Source organism: Phacochoerus africanus, chromosome 10, assembly GCF_016906955.1.
Source record: "Phacochoerus africanus isolate WHEZ1 chromosome 10, ROS_Pafr_v1, whole genome shotgun sequence".
Classification (NCBI taxonomy): Eukaryota; Metazoa; Chordata; class Mammalia; order Artiodactyla; family Suidae; genus Phacochoerus; species Phacochoerus africanus.
The window spans coordinates 80,762,117-80,774,318 of record NC_062553.1 but is presented as its reverse complement, the minus strand read 5'-3'; the positions used below and the strand labels follow the sequence as shown (position 1 = coordinate 80,774,318).

At 41.9% G+C, this 12,202-nt stretch overlaps 1 protein-coding gene across 1 annotated transcript in view; it reads left to right on the top strand.

Moving 5' to 3' along the window:
• ARHGAP10 (Rho GTPase activating protein 10) overlaps nucleotides 1–12,202 on the top strand; it is a 370,863-nt gene that overhangs the window by 231,032 nt on the left and 127,629 nt on the right. Inside the window, exons 17-18 of the mRNA XM_047799118.1 lie at nucleotides 6,696–6,801; nucleotides 8,228–8,387. Of these exons, the coding sequence (XP_047655074.1) occupies nucleotides 6,696–6,801; nucleotides 8,228–8,387 (266 nt within the window). The remainder of the gene's footprint in view (nucleotides 1–6,695; nucleotides 6,802–8,227; nucleotides 8,388–12,202) is intronic.

The following is a 12,202-nucleotide window of genomic DNA, read 5'->3' as shown; positions in this document are numbered from 1 at the left end:
TTTGTCAATTTATATCAATTAAAATATAATGACATGCATATAGCATAAGCAACTGAAGATAATTTATCTTAGAAACCTCTTTTTGATCGAGTACCTTAGAGGTAATGTTGTAGCCCCATGAAAATGGCCATTAATAGAAAGCTTTGATGAGTGTTAAAGTGAAACAAAATGGAGAAGCAGTAGTTTTACTTTAAAAGCCTTACATGCACAAATTCTTCTCTTTGGAAGACGAGGGAAAAAGTGGCCTTGAAAAAATATGTGTGTGATTTCAGATGAGATGGGAGTGAGTTGGTGGGAGAGGGACTCGAGAAAGGAAGTGGAAGGTTTTCATTCTATTTTCCAAAACTGAGTCTAGTATTTTTAGACATGAGGACTTTATTTTTAGAAGGTGGGAGGCTATTTCCCCGTCTTGTGTTGCTGCGTAAGTAATAAATAAAAAAAATACCAAAATTAGATTTTCTTTGGAGAAAAGGTGGTTATTCACAATAAGCTGGACACATGAGTTAGAAATGGTGTTTTAATGCAAGGTTTTCAAAAATTTCAATTGTTGAATGTAAACAATTCTTATCATAGGTGATTATCTTTTTCTCCCTTTGGAATTTTTAATCTTTTTTTCAGAGTCCCTGCTTTAATTTTATCTTGAACTGAAATTGTTATTATATTTTTATTGTTTTCATTTTTCTCCAGCATTGATTTAGTTAGGCATTATCTTGGTTTTGACTCCAGATTAAAATCTTGATTACAGTTTATCACCTAACTCTTTGGATCATTATACTTTCATTTTTGATGACAAATATAGTCTGTATCTGAGAGTCTTTTATTATCTAATATGATTTGATTGTGCCTTTATCATGTGCCTTTTTATTTCTTTCCTTTTTTTTTTTTCTTCCTCTCCCTTAAGTAACAATGTATCCTGCTTTGTAAAATTTCATTCTTCCATCTCAAACACTACTATTCACAGTGCAAACTGCAACAAACTTAACTTTACGAATACTGGAAGCAACCTAAACGTTCATAAAATTGATGATGGAGTGCATTTAATGACATCATGGAGAGATGTCCATTATGTATTAAGTGAAGTAGGTTGTTGGATCATCTCATTGCAAAAAAGGAAGGAAAACTCTGAAAGGACTACATTTAAAAGTTAGTAGCATAGTTACTCTGAGAACAGCATGGAGGTTCCTTAAAAAACTAAAAATAGAGTTATCATATGATCTAACATTCCCACTCCTGGGCATGTATCTGGAGAAAACGCTTAATTTGAAAAGATACATGCACCCCTGTGTTACAGCAGTGCTAGTCACAATAGCCAAGACACGGAAGCAGCCTAAATGTCCACTAACAGATGAATAGATAAAGAAAATGTGGTACACACACACACACAACACGGAATATTATGAAGTGATAAAAAGGATGAAATAATACCATCTGCAGCAGTGTGGATGGACAGACCTAGAAATTGTTATACTAAGCGAAATAAGTCAGAGAAAGAGAAATACCATGTGATATCACTTATATGTGGAATTTTAAAAATGATAAAATGAACTTACAAAATAGAAACAGCCTCACAGATATAGAAGACAAATTTATGGTTACCACTGGGGAAAGGAGGGAGAGGGAAAAATTAGGACTTTGGGATCGACAAATACACTCTAGTGTCCATACGGTGGATAAACAACAAGGACCTACGGTATAGCACAGGGAACTATATTCAATATCTTGTAATAACTTACAATGGAAAAGAATCGGAAAAAGAATTTGAAAAGTTACTGGCTCATTTGAGGAGGAGATGTATTATGAGTAACTTCAAGCAGCTTTTTGTTGAAACATAGCAAATGTGCCATATAATAAATGGACAGTTTCATGAATCTTCACCGTGAAGATAGCCGTGTAGTTAACCCTCAGATCAAGAAACAGAACATTGTCAGGACCCAAAGGGACTTCTTCACACCCACATGGTCACTCTCCAGCTCCATGCCACGTGAGCCTGCACCTGACTTCTGACAGCCTTAGGTGAGGGTTGCTGCACTTGATCTTTAAGTAAGATAGAAGATCCCAGTGCGTCTGGCTCCTTTTACTGTCTTGTGAGATTCATTCCTCTTGAGTGAATCAGTGGATCGGTCACTCGCTTCAGTGCAGTATTCCATGGTATGGATAGACCGCCATCTATTGGTTCTGCTCTAGATGGGTACTTGAGTTGTTCCAGTTTTGCACTCTTACCAAGAGCGCTACTTCTGTGAACATTCTCGTGGTGTGTCCATTAGTGAATGGTGCTGTGACTGGCGTTTTTGGGTCTTTGGGGATGTGTGTGTTCAACATCAGTAGGTTATGCCTAACAGTTCTCCAGAGTGGTTGAGCGTTCAGTTGTTCCCACCTAGCTGGTGTCTGACAGTTCCAGTTGCTTGCCAAAGCATAGTATTCACTTAAAGCCATCCTGATGTGTGTATAGGAGTCCTTTATTGTGGTTTTAACTTCTATTTTTCTGATGACTAGTGAGGTTTAGTGCTTTTTCCATACATGTATTGGTTAATGGCTATGCCCTTTCATGAAGTCCCCGCTTCACACTTTTCCCTGTTTTTCTTTTGGGTTATCTCTTTTCTGATTGGTTTGTAGGAATTCTTGAGAGTCTGACTACATGTTCTTTCTCACTCTATATATTGAGGATGTTTTAGTGACTTTTTAAATCAAATATTATTCTTATCTCTGTTTTCTACAATTTTAGCAGAGCAGATATTTAATTTTTACAGTAATGAGATGGTGAAACTATTATCATTTTGGAAAAACCAAATTCCCTAAGTCAAGCAGAGAAAGATAAATACTGTATGATCTCATTTATTTGTGGAATCTTAGAAAGAAAAAAAAAAAAAAACAACCAAACCAAAGCATATGTTTATAGATACAGATCTAGATTGGTAATTCACAGAGGTGGGAGTTGGGGGTTGGGTGAAATGGGTGAAGGGAGTCAAAAGGTACAGACTTGCAGTTATAAGCTAAATGAGTCCTGGGGGTGTCATGTTCAGCATGGTGACTGTAGTTGACCATACTGTATTGCATGTTTGAAAGTTGCTAAGAGAGTAGATCTTCAAAGTTCTCATCACAAGAAAAATATCGTCACTGTATGTGGTGACAGATGTTAGTTAGATATTGTGGTGGTCATTTTGCAATGTATATAGATATCAACTCATTATGTTGTACTCCTGAAAACAATACAGTGTTACCTGACAATTATATGTCAATTAAAGGAAACTCCACCAAATTCCCCTTCTTAATCTGCTTTGCCTTTCTTCCCCCTTCCCTTCAGTTGCTCGATTTTTGAACCATTGGTCTGAAATCCTGCTCTCCCCACCCTCTTCAGCAGCTCACGCTTTAACTTCCTTATTTTGGGGAGTTCCTGTCATGGTTCAGCGGAAACGAATCTGAGTAGTATCCAGGAAGACTCAGGTTTGATCCCTGGCCTCGCTCAGTGGGTTAAGGAGCAAGTATTGCTATGAGCTGTGGTGTAGGTCACAGATCCCATGTTGCTGTGGTGTAGGCTGGTGGCTACAACTCTGATTTGACCCTCAGCCTGGGAACCTCCATATGCTGTGGGTAGAGCCCTAAAAAGACACATACACACACACACACGCACACACACACACTTCCCTATTTTCATAAAAAGCCATAAAAGAGAATGAATTGATGCCATTTGCAGAAACGGACGGACCTAGAGATGATTATACCAAGTGAAGTAAGCCAGAGAAAGACAAATATCATATGATATCACTTATATATGAAATCTAAAAAAAAAAAAATGATACAAATGAACTTATTTACGGAACAGAAATAGCCTCACAGACTTGAAGAACAAACCTATGGTTACCAAAGGGGAAGGGAGGAGGGAAGGATCAGGAGCTGAGGATGGCATATGCATACTCGGGTTCCTGCTGCCTGGCGCCGGGAGCTCTACTTAATACTCTGTGATAACCTAGATGGGAATGGATATGGGACACTGACCCACCTTGCTGCACAGCAGAAGTAACATTGTCAATCAACTATACTTCGATACAACTTTAAAAAAATGAAAAAATAAATGAAGGTATAACATAAAAGATAACAGTATTGAATGGACATAGAGACAGATTAATAGACTAAAACAGAAAAGCAGAAGTTGACCCAGGTAATTGTGGACATTTAGTTTATGAAAAAGGAAATAGCTCAAATCCCTCGGGAAAATAGACTTGTAAGTAAAGGGCGTTAATACAGCCAGTATTTGCTTTACTTTCAGTGACTAAATCAGAAGCCACCAGTTTAAAATTCTTCAAATTGGTTTTTACTGATCAAAGTTTGGCTTTGACCAACTTTCTCGAAGTTTAAGGTGCTCATTTCTGAATAGGCGGAGTATTTTCTCATATTAGTTGCTGAATCCGTAATGTACCCTCACTCCCCTCAGTTCTGCCCTTCCTTGAAATCTTGCTGTTCTTCAAGCCCCAACTCAAGTGCTGTCCCTCATGGGGAACCTTCCTGGGCATCCCCTGCCAGCTCCCAGTTAACCTCCATGGCAATTTGTCACCTCCCTTTCTGCTCCAGTAAACTGAGCCCCTCATTCTCAGCCGTCATTTCTCTGACACCCCTGAGGACTCCAGCATTGTTGTTAGTAATAAACATTTTATTGATTTGTTCCATAATTTTCTTTCAACACAATAAAGGGAATTTGGTTACATTGTTAGGAAGAGCTGCGAATGGTAATTAACATCAAAGTCTAAGGGAGAAAGGAAATATATTGTCCCCTGGGGCTATGTAACAAACTATCACAGCTGAATGGCTTAAAACAGCAGAGCTTTATTCTCTCATGATTTTAGAGGCTTGATCCCGAGACAGGGTGTCAGCAGGACTGCTCCCTCTTGGACAGCTCCAGTGAAAGGTCCTTCTGTGCCTCCTCTACCTTCCAGTGTTGCCTGGCAATGCTTGGCACACCTTGGCTTGTAGACACCTTGCTCTAGTCTTGTCACATTATAGTTTCCCCTGTGTCTGCCTTCATGTAGCTGTCTTCCCTCTTTGTGTTTGTTTTTTCCCCCTTCCTTCCTCTCTCTTTCTCTCTCTTTCTTTCTTTTGCTTTTTTAGGGCCATGCATGCAGCATATGGAAGTTCGCAGGTTAGGGGTCCAATTGGAGCTGCAGCTGCCGGCCTACACCACAGCCACAGCAAGATGGAATCCGAGCCATGTCTGCAACCTACACCACAGCTCATAGCAGCGCTGGATCCTTAACCCACTGAGAAGGCCAGGAATCGAACCTGCATCCTCATGGATACTAGTTGGGTTCATTACCTCTGATCGCAATGGGAACTTTCTATGTCTTTGTTTTCTTACATGGACACCAGTCCTCCTGGATTCAAGGACCACCCTGCTCCACTGTGGTGTCATCTTAAGTAATGACCTGTGCAGTGACCTTTTTCCAAATAAGTACCCTGTTCAGCACCTCTAATTATCTAATGTTTTGACATATGGGGCCTTACTGCCCTGCCTGGGTCTAGCCAATTCCTAGAGGTGTTTAACCTGAGCACACTTCCCATGTGCATACTAACCAATCCAGAGCCTACTTTCCCTCCCTGACCCCATCTTTACGATTCTAACACTCTAGGCCAATATTCTCCTGCCGTCATCACCTCAGGACCAGGTCCCAGGTAATCAGGAAGGGTGTCTATACCCTGAAACCTGCTGAGATAATTCACAGCAACCAATTCTTTTTTTTTTTTTGTCTTTTTGCTATTTCTTGGGCCGCTCCCGCAGCATATGGAGGTTCCCAGACTAGGGGTCGAATCGGAGCTGTAGCCACCGGCCTACTCCAGAGCCACAGCAACGCGGGATCCGAGCTGTGTCTGCAACCTACACCACAGCTCACGGCAACGCTGGATCCTTAACCCACTGAGCAAGGCCAGGGACCGAACCCGCAACCTCATGGTTCCTAGTCGGATTCGTTACCACTGTGCCACGACGGGAACTCCCACAGCAACCAATTCTAAGCCTGCTTACCCTGCCTTGCCTGTTCCTTCCGGTGGATACCAAGGAAAGCCTCTTGCTCATGTCCTCCCCTTGCTCATTAGCCTCCTGACCAGCCCTGGTGCTGCCTCCGTGGCTCTGCCTGACTTGTTGTGCCTCCTGATTCTGGGGATCTGTGAGGAAACCTTCTTCTCTCCTGACAGCTACCTGTGTGCCTTCCCAGACGTGGTGGAAACAAATCCCAGGTGCATTTGAAAACAGTCACATATTCTGAGATCCAGGGGTTGGACTTCCAACATACCATTTTGGGAGATAAAGTTTAACCCATAAATGGGAAGAACTGGTTTCTGATATTTTATTTGCATTGCACTGTGGGGCAGTGGCCTGGGGCACCAGGCTCATCAGGTAAGTGAGGCATGGACTTGAAATGCCGAGTGCCCGGGGGAGAGGCTAGAGCAGCTCTCTGGTCCTGAATGTCAGCAGAGGGAAGGTGCTGGGATTGCTGCAGTCACACTGAAATCACCTCGTAGGGGCGGCCTAGAAGATTAATCATAGGGAGAAAGATGGATTTTCTTTTCCTTTGAAAGGTGGCAACCTACGTGTAAATTCTCTTGTTTGGAGATTTAATGGATGAGCTATTCTGTTTTTAGGCATATATTTGATTCTGAGTTCTCTGCTAATTCTTTTTCTTTCTTTCTTTTTTTTTTCTTTTTTAAAGAAAGTGGCAGCCCAGAATCTCGTGTTAACGCCATCCATTTCTTGGTACACAAACTGCCAGAGAAAAATAAGGAGATGTTGGACATCTTGGTGAAACACTTAACTAAGTAAGCTGCTTCTTCTTCCTAACATGCTTTATTTTGCTCTGGGTGCTGTGCGGTGGTGTTGGGTGTGTAACCCTTGGAGCTGGAGCTACATACACAATACCAGGGACCACACCTGCAAGGCCAGCCTGGACCCTTGCCTCCTTGTGTGTGTTTTGGAAAAGAGTGAGGAAATGTGATGCTTTCATGAAGTCATCTAATTATTTGCTTAGCATCACTGCCAGCAACTCAGGGTTTGACTTGAAGTAAGAAAAGAGAATATTATACATTTCCCTGTACAGAGATTCCGGAAATGTGATTATAAGCCTGTTAGCAAATTTAGCTGGGTTTCACACCTACCTAACTCTTAAGTTGACACCTACCTAACTCTTAAGTCGGAACATGTCCTTGTAGTTGATAATCCAGTAATAGAGAGTCATTTCATAGGATCCATTCTCTTCTATTCACTCGATCTTCAAGAAGTAAGCAAAATCTAATAATTCAGTGCAGGAATTAGTTCGCTCTTTCTTCATGTATGAATGACTCTTAAATCATTATACTTGTAGATTTTTAGAGGAGAGAGGAAACTAAGGGATGCTATGTTTTATACTCTGTATTTCACATAAAAAAAGAAACTTAAGGCCAGAGGATATTCTGACCTTTCAAGGGTCCTTCTGCTCATATAGCCATTCATTCATTTGATCAGCAAATTTTTTTGTTGAATGACTTCTTAAGGTGCTAGCTGATGTGAGGACACATAGTTAAACAAGTTACTCAGCAAGTCACTACTTTCGTAAGGTCCCTTTCTGTCTAAGAAGGAAAAAGATAATAAACACGTTACGCATAAAGAGAAAATAATCTCAGGTATTGAGTGGTAAAAAGATGGAATGAAGGATATAGAATATTTGTTGGGTGTGGGCCTATAAAGAGGGTTGTCGTGGAAGGTCTCTTTGAGGATAAGACCTTTGAGTGGAGACCTGAATTAGGCAACAGGGCTGCTGAGAACAGTTGTCCAGGTTGTTCACTGCACAATGGTTCTGGGCCAAAGAGATGAGGCTGGGTGTTCTGACCAGGCTCTGTGTGTGAAGGTAATCCTGACAAAGGTGCCATGTGCCAGTAGTCCCTGGAAGCAAGAGTATAGTGACTAGGGAAAGGAGGGATGGTCTGAATAGAAAGGACTAGTAAATGAAGGCCTCTGGGGACACAAACTCAGCACATACATAGAATTATGAAGAAGCATCAGGGAAAAGGAACCAGGAGGGTGGGCAGCACATCACGTAAAGCCTTGTCAGAGGCGGTTATTTCAGCTGCAGACACTGAGGACACTCGAGTCTGATTCCTTGTCTCCAGGGAAATGCAGAGTTGCAGAAGAGAGCCCGTTCTGCAGTTACCGCCCTTTCTTTTAACTGGAGATCTTTCTCCCCTTCTCCCTACCCCCCATCAATATTAGTGTTTCAAATCACTCCAAGCAGAACCTCATGACTGTGGCAAACTTAGGAGTGGTGTTTGGACCGACTCTGATGAGGCCACAGGAAGAAACTGTCGCTGCCATCATGGATTTGAAGTTTCAGAATATTGTCGTGGAAATTTTAATTGAAAACCATGAAAAGGTAAAACCCTTTTTTTTTTTTTTTCTTTTCTTAAGGGTATGCCTATTTTTGGCTTGTTACCTCATGAGCTACAACTGCCCCTTCAGACTTCCCGTCTCTTTCTCTTTCATTTTTAGCAGCCGAACCTGTGGCATATGGAAGTTCCCAGGTTAGGAGTCAGATCAGAGTTGCAGCTGCCTGCACCACAGCCGCAGTAACGCCAGATCCGAGCCGTTGTGGCAATTCCAGATCCTTAACCCATTGATCGAAGTCAGGAATCTAACCTGTATCCTTAGGGAGACACCATTGGGTCCTTAACCTTCTAAACCATGATGGGAACTCCTCCTCTTTTTTTTTTCTTTTTTTTAAACCGCATCTGCCGAAGTTCCCAGACCAGGGATCAAACCCACGTCATAGCAGTGACCTGAGCTACTGCAGTGACAATGCAGGATCCTTAACCTGCTGAACCACCAGGAAGCTCCCCTCCCTTTCTCTCTCTCTTTCCTGAAAGATTTGATTATCATGATTGTGAGTTTTGTTCTGAGAAATTCTCATTGAGCTTCTACGTTCTTTTGGAGTTCCATAAATCTTGGTCTTGCTGGGTGTTTGCTGTTAACTCACTGGCTTAAGGATGCAATGTGTAATCCAGATGCAAATGAATACTGGCAATGTAGTTCTGGATTGTTGATTTTTTTTTTGCCGCTTTTTTTTCCTGTCCTTGGATTTCTCACTCAAATTATGTTCTTGTAACACATGGAAAATATTTTTGCCGATCTTTGTCACACTTTCTCCAGAAAAACACACAGAACTCCTCCCCCCCCTCCCCCCCCGCCACATTTGTGCTAACAATTTTGGGGATTCACAGACACCCTTGAATATGGGGGCTTAAAATGCATCAAATCTTAGGTCACATATCTTATTGTTTGGATCTCTGTATTCATGGGAATACCCATTTTTTTTTGTCTTTTTGCTATTTCTAAGGCCACTTCCCATGGCATATGGAGGTTCCCAGGCTAGGGGTCGAATCGGAGCTGTAGCCACTGGCCTACGCCAGAGCCACAGCAACGCGGGATCCGAGCCGCGTCTGCAACCTACACCACAGCTCACGGCAAGGCCGGATCGTTAACCCACTGAGCAAGGGCAGGGACCGAACCCACCACCTCATGGTTCCTAGTCGGATTCGTTAACCACTGCGCCACGACAGGAACTCCTGAAAGCTATTTAGATGCTTCGTCAACAACTTTAATTGTTTATTGATTTTTTTTAAGAAACTGAGATTTCAAGACATTCAGCGGGTCAAGGATTTGGCATGGTCACTGCTGTGGCGCAGGTTTGATCCCTGGCCTGGGAACTTTTGCATGCCATGGATGTGGGGTAGGGGAGAGTGATTGCATTATATGCAGAGCATGACTTATGTTTGAGAGATGAAGGTGAATGTTACAGCCTAGAATGAAAAGCAGTTCACAGACTGGGCACTGGAGCCCTGTTTTGAGACTTGTGTCCCTTATCACATATTATTTTTCTGGTTGTTATCTAGTTTTTCTCTTCTAGATCTTGGAGGGCAGGTATTTTTTTTTGCCCATTTAGAACAATATCTGATACTCCTTAGGCACTCAATTAGCATTTATTTGGTGAATTCATGAACTCAGTGAAAAAAAATTTTTTTTTTTTCTGAGGCATGTGGGAGTTCCCGGGCCAGGGATTGAACCTGCGCCACAGCCGTGACAATGCCAGTGGATTCAGTGAAATGTATGGAGATGGGAAAAGAGAAGTGGAGTCCCTTTGAGCAGAGCATGGCAAGGACATTTCTTGGATTCTTGTTGCATTTGCTGATGGCTAGAGCAGTTCTAAGCCTGGGTGAATAATGGTTCCCACTGCAAAGTTAAGATTGAAACCTGGTCAGAGATTTTTCTTTACCAGTATGGTAAAAGTCGCTTATTTATGAATGTCAACTTCTTTATGTGTTTGGTGGGTTTGTTTTTTGTTTTGTTTTGTTTTGTTTTTGTTTTTGTTTTTTGACTATGGTGGATTTACGTCTCCTTTTATGGTCCTGTCACACTGTATTAAACCTCATTAGTGTGTTCAGTGAGCTATCCAGACGGCTTCATGGCACGATGGCTACTATTCCTTTGGAGAAAAAGAAATAATTAGACTATAAGCTTTGAGACAGTATTTAGGAGCGCAACTCTCATTAGATTAAATCCCAATTAGAGAACTTTTATCCAATTTACTTGTGAAAATCCTGCCTCTGGGTCTTGCCCTCGGAGAAAAGGCTCTGCGTCTAATGCTGTGACTTCCTATTGTCTTCTTTTATTTGAAGCCAGGAAGATAAGTACATTATTTTTTTTTCTGCTGAGAAGTGGAGAGGGCTGCTTTCAACAAATCTTACAGGAATTTCCAAGTGCATCCGCCTGCCAATTACAGTAGTTAGAGCAGCTGAAACTGGACCCAGTCTTGAAGATGGAGCTTTATAGAATTAAGTAAGAGGGCTTTCGGTTTCCCTCCTCCCCTTCTGTGGCCAGGCTAGATGGTGCAGCAACTGCATAACCAATGTTGATTGATGTCCTGAGGTTTCCTATCAAGAGGAGGTGAGATACTGAGTTGCAGATTCTTTATTGTTGTTGTTGTTGTTTTAGCCGATTTACAATGGTTCTGTCAGTTTCTACTGTACAGCAAAGTGACCCAGCCATACGTACACATACATTCTTTTTCTCATATTATCTTCCATCATAGTCTATCCCAAGACACTGGATATAGGTCCCTGTGCTGTACAGTACGACCTCATTGCTCATCCATTCTAAATGGAATAGTTTGCATCTACTAACCCCAAACTCCCAGTTCATCCCACTCCCTCCTCCCCCTCCCCCTTGGCAACCACAAGTCTATTTTCTATGTCTTTGAGTATGTTTTGTAGATAGGTTCATTTGTGCCATATTTTAGATGCCACGTATAAGTGATATCATATGGTGTTTTTCTTTCTCTTTTTGATTTACTTAGTATGATAATCTCTAGTTGCATTCATGTTGCTATAAATGGCATTGTTTTTTATAGGTGAGTAGTATTCCATTGTGTGTATGTACCACATCTTTTTTTTTTTTTATTCTTATTATGGTATATTTTCTTCTAGTCTTTTTCTCTTTTCTTTTTTTATTACTCAATGAATTTATTACATTTGTAGCTGTACAATGATGATCACAATCCAGTTTTATAGGATTTCCATCCCACACCCCCAGCGCATCCCCCCACCCCCCTGTACCACATCTTCTGAATCTGTTCATCTGTTGATGGACATTTAGGCTGTTTCTATGTCTGGGCTACTGTAAATAGTGTTCCAGTGAACATAGAGGTGCAAGTATCTCTTTGAATTAGAGTTTTGTCTGGATATATGCCCAGGAGTGGGATTGCTGGAGCCAGTTCTTTACTGAGTGTGAGAGTTGAGGTTTGGAAGCAGAGGGTTGCTTGGGGCGGGGGCAGAGAGGGGAACTGCTAGCTTAGAGTTGGGAACCCTTTTGAGAACTTAATTTCCCCATCCCCTCCCTTTCCCCCTTCTGATTTCATCTTTGTCCACGTTCCCTCTTCACTCCTAGCCCTTTGTTCCTGCTTAACAGGACTTCACTTCAGAGTCCAGGCTCTGCTTTGAGGAAGAGTATTTCTGCTGACAAGGGTGGTTGTGTAGAAACACTTCACATGGACGTCTGGCCCCCTCCGAGCCCCAGGTCTCCCTGGCAACCGATCCACATACACCATCCAAAGGAATTTAGGTTGGACTTGAATGTGGTGAGGGAGGGACGTCGTTCCTCTTAATGTTTGAGAACAAAAAGAAAAAGGGAGAGGGA